Consider the following 13,687-nt stretch of genomic DNA (forward strand, 5'->3'; position numbering starts at 1 on the left):
TGTCTCACCCGTCCGCGATGGTTTGCTGGTGTGCGTCGTTCCACCGTTCTCCCCGGTTAGTGAGCCTCGGCTCGAGTGGAAGGTCGGTCTCTTTAACTTGGACCCAGATGGCGCCCCCTGCAGGAGCACATGGCAGACGTCAGCTGAGGATAATTTCATTGTTATCACTTTAGACACGCACACAGACACACACACACACAGGGGATTTAACACAACATATCACATCCACATGGACATGAACAAAAACAGATCTACAAATAAATAATAAACAACACAAAGAAACGTGTTAAACACAAAAACACCAACAACATATGAACACTATATTAAACACTACTATTAATTGTGAAGGTATGTGTTTATAAAACTATGTGACCACATGAAACTATATGTAATAAATCTGCTGATTAGTCCTTTAATTTTTTTTCTTTATTATTTGCTCTTTTTTTAATACAGAGGATATCTCATCAACTTGCTTTTATCTAATCAAGAGTTAAAAGCCACAAAATAATAATTTTACTGTCATTTCAGTTAAAGAAATGAAGCGACTCAGCTGAGAAATGATAAATAAATGCACTAAACTGTGCAGGTTTTATCCTTATTCTCCTATTTTGACACAAAAAAAACCAAAACAATTCAAGCAAAGCTCAAAATCACCCCAGCCAAAGTAAAGCTTCCCATGTGAGAGCACCTGCAAGTGTGCATTAGTGCATTAGCGCGTTCAGTGGAGTGGGGTTGGGTGGGGCAGGGGAGTTGGTTGGGTGGGTGGGTGTGTTACCTCGTGCCCAGGAGTGGTGTGGCTGTGACCGAGATCTGGGCAGCAGTGGCACTTGGTTGGCGTTGGAGTTTTACTGTGTGCCAGCCAGGGCTTGGCATAGTCACGCGAGTGAGTATGGGACGACTGAAGGGAGGAAGGGAAGCAAGGAAGGAAGGAAGGGTGGAGGAGAGCAAAGCAGCGTAGGGAAGAAGCAAATGAAGGAGGGGGTGTGGGGAGGAGGTGTGGGGGCATTGGATGGACAGTTCAGCGCAGCAGATTAATGTGTAAGAGTGGATCATTCATTTTTTTTCCCATAAAGAGAGACCGCATCAATGCAGGAAGGACACGTTTGCAGCGAGGTTAGCAGGGTTGAATAAGAGGAACGTGGGGAAAAGGCAAAAAGATGAAAGAAAAAAGAACAAAACATAAAATTTCACAGTTAGGGATGCGGTGATTTCTGACAAACAACAGGAGGATGACAACAAATCAACTATGTTACAATGCATAAAAACACAGTTACAAATGTGCACCACCTCGCACACACACAGCGTTCACATGACAAACAGAAACATCACTGACATCAGATGACGACACTAAGAAATAACAATGGTCTGTTTGTCCTGACAATGACGATGTTTCCATTTAACAAACACTCCAACACACAACAGAAGATGAGCATGAAAGACTGTGTGTGTGTGTGTGTGTGTGTGTGTGTGTGTGTGTGTGTGTGTGTGTGTGTGTGTGTGTGTGTGTGTGTGTGAGAGCTACAAAAATTATAGCTTTCATCTAGAATACGTGTTTTCCATCTTCCAGTAAAGGAATATTACACCAGTTTAAGATTTTTGCAAAAGCCAGATAACATCCTTTTTTACAAGTCTTTGCATTTTTTTCCCCCTTTTTCAAATCCTGGTACCTGAGCATTTCTAATTTTTTCCGAGATATAGACTGTAAGAGGCTGAGGTGCTCTGGCGGTGTAAAAACATGGAACCATGTCTCTAGGGAAGGGTCAGGGAACTCCAGGCCTCAAGGCCCAGTGTCCTGCAGGTTTTAGATGCATCCTTGATCACAGCTTGAACACAGCTGATTTAAAATACCTCCTCAACATGTCTTGAAGTTCTCCAGAGCTGATAATGAGCTAATCATTTGATTCAGGTGAGTTGACACAGGCGGATATTTAAAACCTGGAGGACACAGCCCTTGAGGCCTGGAGTTCCCCACCCTCGCTCTAGGGGGAGACTCCTTGGAAAGGCCGATCAGCCAGCTCTGGAAAATTTAAAAGCATAAATTTTGGACTTTCCTACTGACAAAGAGCTCCCCCTTTCATATTACACCAAAGTTATTAAGTAATATATAGCAAAAATTACATTTGTTTTTCTTGACATTCCCTAACCAGAATAAAACAGGTGGTTAAAGTAGGGCATGCTTTAAGGCGTGTCTGACAGCGTTCCCTGATTTCTCAGTAAGATCAACGCTACGTTTATTACGTCTGAAAACTAACTTCATACTGCCAAGGCCATCTTTTATATCTTTAGGTCGAGGGCACTTCTACACTTCATGCAGAATGTTTGCTTTTAAGTAACAAGCACATTTCAGCATGTGCAGTGGGATTCAAGGCTTTTAATGTTTTGGGTAGATAACTTGATCAAGTAATAAGAAGTTTCATTTCCTATGATAGTATCAGATGTGTGTTTAACCATATTTTCTAGTATTTTGAATATTACTTAAAAGTGTTACAAAACCAACTTTTAAACCACTATTAGTTCAAAATTTACTGTAAATGTTTATTACTCAGTGCTTATATCCCTGCTCTGTCATTAATGCTGTGTAATGACTCGAGGGAAAAACCTTACCCTGGATGATGCAGAGGCCGTCGGGGTGGCTGGGGCAGAGGGAGCAGAGGGGAGGGAAGCTCCACTGTGGGAGGCCGAGGAAGAGGAGCGGGTGGGCGAGGCGTTCCGAGAGCCCGGCTTGGAGCGACGGCCCCGGGACCGGAAGGCGGCCAGACCCTGAGACGCTCCTTCAGGAAGGATGAACTTCTCCCTTAGCTCCAGGTTGGTGCGACCTCGAGCTGGACATAAAGAGACGGACAGGGAAGGGAACAATGAGTCTGGGTTCGAGTCGGCTTGGAGGTTTCCTCCAGCAGGGGGCGGCAGAGGGAGCGAGCAGAGTGAGGGAGAAAGTCAGTGCTTCCTTGGCTGCAGACGTCAGAGTCGGTGCATGTTTCTTTGAGAGTGCGCGTGAGCAGAGCAGGTGTTTGGTCGGGTGGGGTTTCGGGGACTGAGGGACTGTTAAGTGCACTTCGGTTGAGTCATTTTTAAGGTGGGAGGCGAGCGAGGGGCGTGTTTTGTTTGAGTGCAAAGGTGGGAGCAAATTAATTACTGCGATACGCAACGAAAGTCAGCTAGTCATCGACACTGGTGGACACGAGTTCGGAGACACAATGCCATTGCTTCAGAGAAAGACTATAAAACTTGGTGGTTATTTCAAACTTATTTTCCTTTATTGTAAATAACTTCTTGAGGCCCACCTGCAGTACTGTTCTCACCCAGCAGGGGGCCACATTGCAAATCAGTTTGATACATCATTTATGAAATAAAGGGAAACTATCAATATTATTGGAAATGTAATGTTTATGCCAAAAAAATAAAACTGAATAAACAGGTAGTTTAATTGTGTGGCTAAGAAGCAGGCCACCATGCATGCTTCGTAACACCTGTATGAGCAAACTTTACAGGTACTGACAGCAGCCCACTCGCTGCTTCCTGATGCTGTAAACAGAGAAATAAGACTGATAGACTATTCTATAGATCACATATAAAAGTGAAAGACTCCTCCTTAAATAACTCCTTAAGCAACAGCACGCGTCTCTGCTCTCATAATCTGCAAACTGTGACTGAGTGCCACACTTTCGTTGCGTATCTGCTTAAAATCGTCTGAGCGCGCTGGAAGCAAAGTGCAGCTGCTCTTATGCTGTTTGTCAACAAGATCTCAAGTAGTTTTTCACTTCTTGCTGCAAAGGAGCATCTCAGCTCTGCTGTATACACACAGATTGTGTATAAATACATGTGGGGGTCATGCCTGGTTTATGCTTAGCAGGAGAGAACCCAGAGATTCAGGGTTTCTCCCGTCTTCAAAAAACACTCAGCGGCATTCTTGGACAAAAAGTGGTGCAGCAGCCCCAGCAGACAACAGCAAGCCTGGAGAAGCCAGCCACAAAAAGAGAGAGTGGAGAGACCGAGGACAACGGGAGGGTTCAAGAGAGAACAAATAAATACAGAAAGAAAGAGAGAGGGAGAGAGGACACAGATTCAGAGTGGAGGAGAAATGGAGTGAAAGAAAAGAGTGGAAAAAATCTTAAAAAGAAGAAGAAGGAGAGGAGGGCTGCAGCTAGCTCGTCCCGAGCAACTGAATAGCAAGGCCAGTCAATTAAACGGGTGCACCCTGTAATTATGTCCCCCCTCAAAGCCAGCCAGCCAGGTGCACCCTGTAATTGTGTCTCCCACCAACCAGCCATCACATTTAAAGGAGCCGCGTTGGAAAGCCAGCGTTATTAGAAACCCAGGCTGGCCACGCCCAGGTCTAAGACACCAATATTTTTCTCCTACAAATCAAGAGTTTTTACGTTCTTCTCTACGAAGCAGACAAAAGAGCAGCTCTGTCTTTACTTAGTACTCATAGTGACCGCTGTATTTTTTTTCTGTGTTTATTCATTTAGTTTTACACACGCTCTCTTCTTGTCTCAATAATGTCTTATTTATGGATTTACTTTGTAAAAATCAGCAAACCTCGAGTTACATCTAAAGACCAGGGGGTTGGCCAAATCCTGCTTTTTACTGTGAGTGAGGAAAGCATGACGCAAACATGTGCCACACAGACGGGACTGACATGAATGCCTTCAACGCACAAACCTGACCACGGTTATAAAGAGCACACACACGTGTACACACACATATATAGACACACAGAGGACAGCTGTGGTTAAAGATGGAGATGAATGGATGGATGGATGGATGGTGAGTGAGAGACAGAGAGGAAGTGTAGATACCTCGGCAGCAGAAATAGCCAGGAGTGACTGTCACTAAGAGACACAAGAGACAACGTGAAATAACTGCATGCTGGAAGTGGAATGAAGAAAGTCTCTCTCTCACACACACACACACAATCCTAAGACTGTTTAACCAATCTGTTAAAAAACAGCTTTAGATACACACGAGCCCTAAACACACACAAACACACACACAGCTGAACTCTTGGGGTCCGGACGAGTGTCGGAGACCCCTGAAAGGTGTTGGAAAAAGGGAACAGATCAGGATTTCAGGGCTGGAGCCAGCAGCAACAGTAGGGGAGGAACAGTGGGGAGACATAATGTTAGTCAGGTGATCACAGTCAGCAAGGCACAGCAATAAGGCCAAACCACCAAACCAAGGAAGAAGAAGAGAAAGGGGAGAACGATAAAGATAAGAGCAACAAAAAAAGAATGAAGAAGAAGAGAAAAAAAGAAAGGTGGAAGCCCAGGGGAACACAAAAAAACAATCAAAACCAAACCAGACGGAGGAAACACAGGCAGCTAAGAGAAAGCGTGAGAGAGAGAGGAGAAATCCAACCTATACGAGATGAGATGGAGCTACTCGAATCGGAGCGGAGAATCTTTATTCCTGGATGTTGCACTGAGAAGAGAGAAAAAAGGGAGAGAGGGAAAAAAAAGAAAGGGAATAAAGAGAAACTGAGGATCATGCACCATGCAATACTACGTTTTTTATTTAAGAAAGAATGAACAGAGAGAGGCCGAGGAGAGGACGTGTGTGTATACAGAAATAAAACGTGACGAGATAAGATGATGATGAAGATTGAGTCCTTTGGGATCGACAGAGGATGGGCTCGGAGGGAAATGACAGATTGGGGAAGAGAGATGGAGACAGGGAGAGAGAAACACCACTCCGAGGAGCACAACAATTACACCGACGTCACTGGAAGAAAACACTGGATAGAAAAATGAGACGGTGCGCTTCACTGCATCACCTGCTGACAGAAAAACTAAAGAAACTTGAGTCGGTTTGTGTGTTTTGTCCTTTATTTCGTGTTTTGTCTCCGTTTGCGTTCAGCCACTTGTGTTCGGCGTTGTAAACATGTTGAGAAACATCTTTGAGGGTTTGTTTGCTTTGGTGTGATGGTGTCTTAAGTGCTTGTGCCTGACCGATATATACCACTGGATATTTTTTCTCAAGATGGTGCCCCATTCATTTAAAAAAGCATCTTAGTCCCCATAAATGGCTTCAAGTTTTAATGATGAGGCTTTTTTAAAGATCCTTTTCAGACCTAAAGCCTACAACTAAAGCTAAACTAAAAAGAACTGATACTTAGTAATAATAAAACTGCATAAATGATCTAATCAGATTTTAAAAAGTTTTTTAAAAATAAAAAAAAAATATATGTAAAAGCAGTTAGAATCATGAGATAAAATAAATTGTCAACTAAACCTGACAGACAAATGACTAAAAGAGATAAAAGTATCAATATAAAGTTGGAAAATGTTAGCTAATCATAATGGAAGTTTAAACTGTTGCTTAAACATAACAGATAAACATTTGAAAAAGAATTAAATTAAAAAACTAATTAACACATGTGGTTAGGAGTTAACTGTTAAGAGATAAACAGTTACAAAAAGATTTAAGTAGGAATGAGAAGCTGGAAAATATCAGCTTAACGTACGAGCTAACAGTTTACTAATGCTAATGCTAGCTAAAGCTAAAAAGTTCATAATTACTAACTTGAAAGTTATAGTTAATGGTTTGAGTTAGCTTAAAATATATAAGAATCAAAAATTGTATTAATCATAACTGACACGTTTCTAAATAAAATCAGGAATAAAAAGTTATAAAAGTTATTAGCTAAAAGCACGATTTGCAGTTAAAATTCTTAGCCACAAAGCTAAAGTATAGATAGTGTATTAAAAGTTTTAGCTAAAAATAAAATGTTGAAAATCGTCACTACACATAATGAAAAGTTGTTTAGTAGAGTGCTAACTGAAAGTTAATCATATAAATTTAAAAGTTTGCCAACAAACAAATTCTGATTATAAAAGCTAAGAATAAGATATATGCTAATAACAAAGCAGATCTAATTTAAGTTTAATTGAGGTGAAAATGTAGAATTATTATGTCAGAATTATTTCCAGTGTATACACTAATCAATATAATTATTTTTCACAGCTAATTATTTACTTTTTATTATTTATTTTTACTTTTTTCCAATCAAAAATGCATGTGTCAAATTGAAATTGTGCTGATATGCCTAAAAAAAAAAGCCCCATTGTAATCCAGTATCGGTCAGGCTCGTGTGTGTGTGTGTATAAATGAGAGGAGGCTGATCTGTTTGTGTGCCCACTTTGCTCACCTCTGCATGGATCGTTCTTGACCAGAAACTCGTCTAGAGCCATCCAACCTCCTCCGACTCTCACCATCACCGTGCTGCGCAAAATCCTCACCAAACGCAGCTGCTGAGAGTCTCCAAACTGGGGCAGGTGACATAAAAACGGAGGGAAGAAGGGCCAAAAAGAGTGGAAACAGAAGAGGGAATCAGGGGGAAAAAAATTAATGAGTAAAAACAACTATTTGGTTTCTAAAGATTTACAACCATCACACCAAGAAGCCCAAGTACCAAATCTGAGCATCGTTTCTACTCCATGCACTGACAGAAAAACCATGCACTGACAGAAGTTACAGATCTCAGCCCAGTTCACCCAGCCACTCATATCCACGCATCGTCACACACAATATAAATCAATCATGTATTTATATTCAGTCTTTGAAGTTTTCTAACGTGTTATTGTTTTTCAAACCGCCCAGCGAAGCAGACCTCCAAGCGATACCAGCACAGAAGGAATTTTCTGGATCTCTCTCCAAGCAGCTTGATTTGTTTCCCAGCTTCAGTCCCAAGCACACTATATATCACCGAACCACTAATTACCCCTTCAGCCATGTCACTGTCGCCAGCTTCGCATTGTGCAATTTGTCACTCTCAACACCAAACAAATCACAGCAGAAACACGAGCGGACGGTGAAACCCGCTTACACGTTGCAAAGCCACAAAGGAGTGCTTCTTCCTTGAAAACGTAAAATTAAATAAATACAGATTTACTGTATCATAACGGTATTTTCTTCAAGTATACGGAAACAGGAAGCGGTGCACTCCTTCAGTGGAGAACGGGGAAGCAGCTTTCACACGTCCACTCGCAGCAGCGGACGTCACTTTACCTGGTTTCCGAGGAAGAACTACAATAAATCCAGAAGACACGGAGCAGAGGAAGACAAAGGGAAGAGAAAGAGAGAATGAAACAACAAATACCGACAACTTGAATCTGTGATGTATGAAAGGACACCATTTATCTGTGTGCAGTGTTTTCGGAAAACTCAAACTTGGGCTCACAATTAGTGGTGAAAGCAAAAAGAAGCCGTGTGCGGCAGTTACGTCAGCGATGTGAAAATGGGTGACGATGAAGTCGAGACAGGAGATGGAGTCAAAGACAGAGAAGAAAAGAGAAGCCAGACACACACAGAGGAGCAGAGAGACAAACACTGTGACGATTAGTATCCCCAGCGTCCTGCAGTCTGACGCTGGATGTCATTACCCACTGGGTAATGATGGAGTGGACACAAACTGTAGCAGTGGTAGTGATGGCCGATCCAGGAAATGCTGCTGAAAACGGTCAGAGCTGAGGTCTGCTGTATAATGCTGCACAGACACACACAGACTGCTGCTGTCTGCCACGTTGTGTGAAGTTCAGTCTACAGATAATGCAAGTGCACTCACATTTATATGACTTTCTAGTCTTACTGACCAAGCAGCTTATATTGCAAGACACATTTAACCATAGAGCGCCTCATCTACCTCATAACTACAGCCAATTTAAATTCATCAATAACCAGTGCTAACCCCTACACCAACGTCCGGAGAATTTTCCTAAAAGGTGCAGTAACAAGGCACCTCCTCTGTAGTTAGATTTTGGATTAAAATTAAATATATTCAGTCATTTTTCACTTAATCTGTTCATGTTGGTCCAGTTTTTTGGTGACCCGTACAGTTAGGTTCACATCTACTCCTCTATTTTGATTTTATTTTAGTTTCAAGCCAAGCAAGCATAGTTTCTGAAACTAGAAGAAATTACTGTTTAAACTGAGTTCTTACAGGTATTTTTGCTTTTGGTTCAATAAGGTTTTACTGTGTTTATGCCAAGAAAACACATCTTCCACATAAGAAGGCAGATTTTAACCAGGTTACTGGTGATCTATGAATGTAAAGGTTTATAAAAAAATATTCATGCATGCTTGGGTGTACCAAAATACTGGCTGTTACCTCCAAAAGGGTAAAGGATTACAATACAGCCAATGATCTCCCACAGCACAGTCTTTAAAGTCTTTCATCTTTATGGCGTTCATAAAAACAAATACAGGAAAACACTTTGGCTCCGGGTCCATATCAGCGGTTCTCAGACACTGAATAAACTTTACTCCTCACAACCCAGAATTTAAATATCCCCAACAATTAAACAAAAATGTATTTCAGTGACATAAAATTTAGAACGACATCATCAAAAACTCTGTTAACTAGTTTAAGATTCACTCCACATTTTTCCTGCAGAGAACCAGGTTTTACAGTCCAACAGTAATTCAGTTACAGCTCCTAATTCCCACCCTGCTGTGTGTATCTGTGCTGTCGCATTTACAGGATTATTAATGCTTTGTGATGAAAAAGACAGCCAACCCGCAGTTGTTATAAACATGTTCTATCGATGTTATGACATATTATGACAGCGACAGCGTAAACACTTAAATACACCATGATTATCATGATGTGAGATGGACACACGTGCGTGAAATGCTGTGAAGTTAAGTTGAGAAGTTAATGAAGTGCAGTCACAGTCAGTAATGAATAATGAACCAATCAGAACAGAGTCAAATGGGATTCACGGGTAAATCTTAGCAGTCATGCTTAGATTTCTACTTCCTTCTCTTCGTTCGCTTCACACATTAAAATAATCTTTGTTTAAACATTGATTTTGGGTGCTGTCACACCCACTCTTGTGTTAGGTGTAAATTTGAACCTGAGTGTTTGTTTATACTACTTCGACCTCATATGCAACCTCAAAAGGTTGCATACTGCTACACAATCAAAGTAAATCCCCTTTGACCCAGTTTTTTAAAACAATTCCTGTTAAAATATCTTTTTTCCAAAAGTTATTATTTGAATCTTTATTTTATCTCTAACAGTAGATCGATAAATAAAGCTGAACTTACCCGGTATTTGTTCTCGCCTATCTGCTCCACCTGGAACCTCTTGGCACATTTACACTGGGCTACCTGCCGCGTCACCTGCACAACCACAGACCAGACAAGACGTAAATAACTGACATGTTTTGAGCTAAATTTATAGCGAGACGTTTTTCTAAGCTCCCTCTTACCTCATCCTCGATCTTGTCGGCGTCAGTGGTCGGCCTGTAGGCATCCTTGTTGGGGTGCAGAGCAGCAACAAACTCGTAGTAGTCTATGTAACCGTCTCCATCCCTGTCAAAGATGTCTGCCACGGCCGTCATCTCCAGCTTACTGGTTGGAAATTCTGAGGATATTAGATATGATATTTACCGTCTTTGAAATATAAAACAAAACAACAATATAAACACAAAACAAAACCACTGCAGCTTCGTACTCGAGGCCAAGATGCCGTCGATGAACTCCTGCCGTGTGATCTTTCCATCCTGGTCTTTGTCGATGCGTCTGAAGAAATCCATGACGCGGGACTTCTTGTGGTTCATCCAGCGCATGTACTTCTTCCTCCACACGTCAAAGTCAAAGTTGGCAAACTCCTTGAGCTGAAAATGGACAACAGTGGCATTAATTAGGATTCAAAGTACACAACAGATGCAAATTAGCTTAAGCTAACTCTGCTACAAAGCATTTAATGGCAATATTTATGTTAATGCTCTGCATGGTCCCTTTTCAAATAAAATTAATTAACAACAATAATAAAAAAAATACATAAAGTTTAATGTTTAGTGAGTGTGGGTAGCTTTGCTTGACCAAATTTAATGTACCTCCTCCAGCCTGTCCAGAGCATCGTTGAGTTTGCGCTGCCGGTCGAGAGCTAGCAGCCACACCTGCTGCCACCTGGCACACAGCTGGTTGAGTCGTGGGTTTCCCCCAGAAACCTGCATGGCCGCCTGCTGCTGTTGCTGCTGCTGGTGTTTTCCTGCAGAGAACAGGTAAAGCTAAACGAAACGGCACCTGCACCTTTCGACCACATTCACTAGCGTCAGTGTGAAACAGACGTGGGAGATGATAATATTTGTTCGCTGAGAGGTAAACACAGGAGACTTACGAGCGCCTCTCCTCTCCGCCAGGCTGCTGGGAGGCTCGGCTGGCTTTCTTTTGTAGGTTTTTGTCACTTTGTCGACATCCGGCTGCTTCCTCGTCATCTCCTCCATAAACATCTGAGTACAGCAAACAGCAACAGACAGTAACTCAAATGTGCGTCCAAACATAGTCAGTCTTAGAGTGTAATACATTAAAATACTACGTCTGCGAGTTTAGTAAAAAGACAAACAACTGATGAGTCACTGAGGCTACTGAAGGACTCACCTGATGCTCTGTGATGAGGTTTTTGAGTTGTGGGATGTCCTGAGGCAGTGGTTCAGTGTCTCTTTGGACCAGTGTGGTCTCAGCCCACTGTAGCCATGACAGGAGCTCCTCCAGCAGGTTGGCATTGTTGAGCACTTCGGTCAGAGCCGTTTCCAGCCGCTGCTCGTGCTGTTTAGCCCAAGTCAGCACCTGCAGATTGAAAACGGTTATTAATTAGTCAGAAATCTCAACAACAAAGCAATACTTGTGACAAATATTGATTTATTTCTTCGTCACCTCCTCGAAGCGAGCCCTGATGATAGTGATCCAGTGTTTGATGGTGGTGATGGAGTCGGGGTGACACACGGTCAGGATGCCCTCTCCCATGCCAGCAGCCTTGTTCACGTCAGTCCTCTTCTCCTCCACTGTGCCCATGAAGTCCCGGTGTGTGTGGAGCAGCGCCTGCAGAGTCTCCGCCTCTTCGGGGAGGACGCCGCGGAAACGAAGCGTCTGCTCCGCCTCTGAGAGCCACTCCAGGAGCAGCTGCACCGCTGTGCGAAAGTCCTCCGCCTGACAGGCACACAGAGCATTTTTTTATGGATCTGCGATTGTCTGATTACGGAAAAATGTGGCGAAAAGTTTGACAGTGAAAGCAGCTGTGCAGCCGCCTTTCTGACCTGTTTGAGCGCCTGCTGCAGGCGCGTCTGCTTGGTGACTGATAGGGCACAGACTGTGTCCCAGCGGTTGCTGAGCTCCTGAAGCTGAACTTTGACCCAGGCTGTGTCATCGCGGCCGGTCTCCATCAGGTCACGGGCCGAACGCTTCAGAGCCTGAACGCTGCTGGTTCTCTTCCCCAGTTCTTTTTGGAAAGCCTGTAAGTGGGAAAGTTACCAGTCATGAGTGAACATAGCACACATGTTCACATAACAGTATAGTTCTGTTTGTTCTAATATACACACCTTATGCGAGTCCATGAGGTTGGACACCAAATCCAGGTCCCCGTGGACGGGCTGGTCTTCTGCTAGCTGAGGCTCCACTCGGTACAGCCAGTCCACCAAAGCCTGAAGAGCTTCAGCAAACTGACCAGAGAACAGCAGAGCCTCCTCCAGCTTGTGTTGTCTTGATGGAGAAAAGAAGATGACGGCTATTACTCAACAGATTTTATTTTTCACAGTAATGCAAACCTGTCCGGTGAAGCCGAGCACACCAGTTTCAGTGTTCATCTTCTCGTTACCTCTCCACGCTCTTGCCGCAGACGGTGTCCCATTTGTCACGAACTTCTCCCAAAAGGTTATCCAGTTTCTGCGTGTCTGCAGGCAGCTGAGCTTTGTCCCTCATGGCCCTCCCTGACCTCACCGTGGTGTCGTAGACGGGCTGTTTTGATCCCAGTGCTTTCTGAAACTCCTGGAGAGGCGGAAAAATGATGGGAGAGAAAAGACTGTAGCAGGAAATGGAGCAGTAAAGAAAACTGAATATTTGATGATGCATTTTTCTTCTTGTACCTTGTGCTTTGTCAGCTGTACTTTGATCTTATCCGGCTCGTTGGAGATCTCCAGCTCTGAGTCCAGCCTTTTCTCGGCTTCTTCTAACCAGTCTGTCAGCTTCCTCCAGGCCTCGTGGAACTAAAGAAAACAATTTGATGAAAACTTGTTTTAATGCACTTTTTTCTGAAGTTTTAGTCAAAGTCAATATAAGAGAGAAAACCACAGCGCTGAAACAATCCTCAAAAGTTTAAATAGTCTTCATGTAGCCGCAACAAACCATCTTTAAAGAGCCTGTTTCTACCTGTTTGGCTCTTTTGCGGGCCTCATCCAGGTGTCGGCCTCGGTCCAGTGACCTCTGGACCAGCTTGTCCCAGCGGGCCTGGACGCTGAGCAGCAGGTTCTTGATCAGAACCACGTCCTGCTTCAGGCTGGCAAAGCGAAGCTGAGAGCCGGCCTTCTCCAGAGCCAGGACCTGCTCTCTGTGGGTGTTCACCTCATTGACAAAGACCTGGACAGACACAAAGGGTGGAAAGAGTTACACGCAACGCAAACAGCATGTTCATGACAATATCGAGAAACAAACAGGATCTGAAAAGTAAGCGATCTAAGATAAGTATTTTTAATGTTGCTACCTTGTGCTCATCAATCTGGAAGAGGACGGTGTCTAGTATGAGGCTGGGGGGCTGGGCCATGTTCAGGGTCTGCTCAGCCTGGGTCAGCCAGTTGATGGTGTCCTGCAGAGAAGTCTGAAAACCCGTGGCCAAAGAAACGGCCTCGTCCAGTTTTGCCTGGAAAGTTTCGAGAGTTCAGAGTTAACGAAAGAGCTGCAGAACACATGA

General features: G+C 43.3%; 1 protein-coding gene across 7 annotated transcripts in view; it reads right to left on the reverse strand.

Annotated features, from left to right (window-relative positions):
* Positions 1–13,687, reverse strand: part of macf1a (microtubule actin crosslinking factor 1a) — a 224,494-nt gene that overhangs the window by 1,868 nt on the left and 208,939 nt on the right. For 2 of the 7 annotated variants that reach the window (XM_085446511.1, XM_085446514.1), the window contains 20 exons: positions 13,481–13,636; positions 13,150–13,356; positions 12,867–12,986; positions 12,599–12,768; positions 12,324–12,483; positions 12,042–12,236; positions 11,662–11,934; positions 11,386–11,574; positions 11,126–11,237; positions 10,842–10,996; positions 10,457–10,619; positions 10,212–10,366; positions 10,048–10,122; positions 8,008–8,025; positions 7,148–7,265; positions 5,359–5,421; positions 4,800–4,832; positions 2,605–2,822; positions 776–898; positions 9–117 (listed from right to left, as the gene is read on the reverse strand). In XM_085446511.1, the coding sequence (XP_085302637.1) occupies positions 9–117; positions 776–898; positions 2,605–2,822; positions 4,800–4,832; positions 5,359–5,421; positions 7,148–7,265; positions 8,008–8,025; positions 10,048–10,122; positions 10,212–10,366; positions 10,457–10,619; positions 10,842–10,996; positions 11,126–11,237; positions 11,386–11,574; positions 11,662–11,934; positions 12,042–12,236; positions 12,324–12,483; positions 12,599–12,768; positions 12,867–12,986; positions 13,150–13,356; positions 13,481–13,636 (2,812 nt within the window). The remainder of the gene's footprint in view (positions 1–8; positions 118–775; positions 899–2,604; positions 2,823–4,799; positions 4,833–5,358; positions 5,422–7,147; positions 7,266–8,007; positions 8,026–10,047; positions 10,123–10,211; positions 10,367–10,456; positions 10,620–10,841; positions 10,997–11,125; positions 11,238–11,385; positions 11,575–11,661; positions 11,935–12,041; positions 12,237–12,323; positions 12,484–12,598; positions 12,769–12,866; positions 12,987–13,149; positions 13,357–13,480; positions 13,637–13,687) is intronic. The other 5 variants (XM_085446515.1, XM_085446512.1, XM_085446509.1 and 2 more) reach the window with 4 other exon arrangements.

The sequence above is a fragment of the Copadichromis virginalis genome, linkage group LG22 (genome assembly GCF_057382275.1).
Source record: "Copadichromis virginalis isolate Kocher_CV1m ecotype Utaka linkage group LG22, C_Virginalis_male_GT1.1, whole genome shotgun sequence".
NCBI lineage: Eukaryota > Metazoa > Chordata > Actinopteri > Cichliformes > Cichlidae > Copadichromis > Copadichromis virginalis.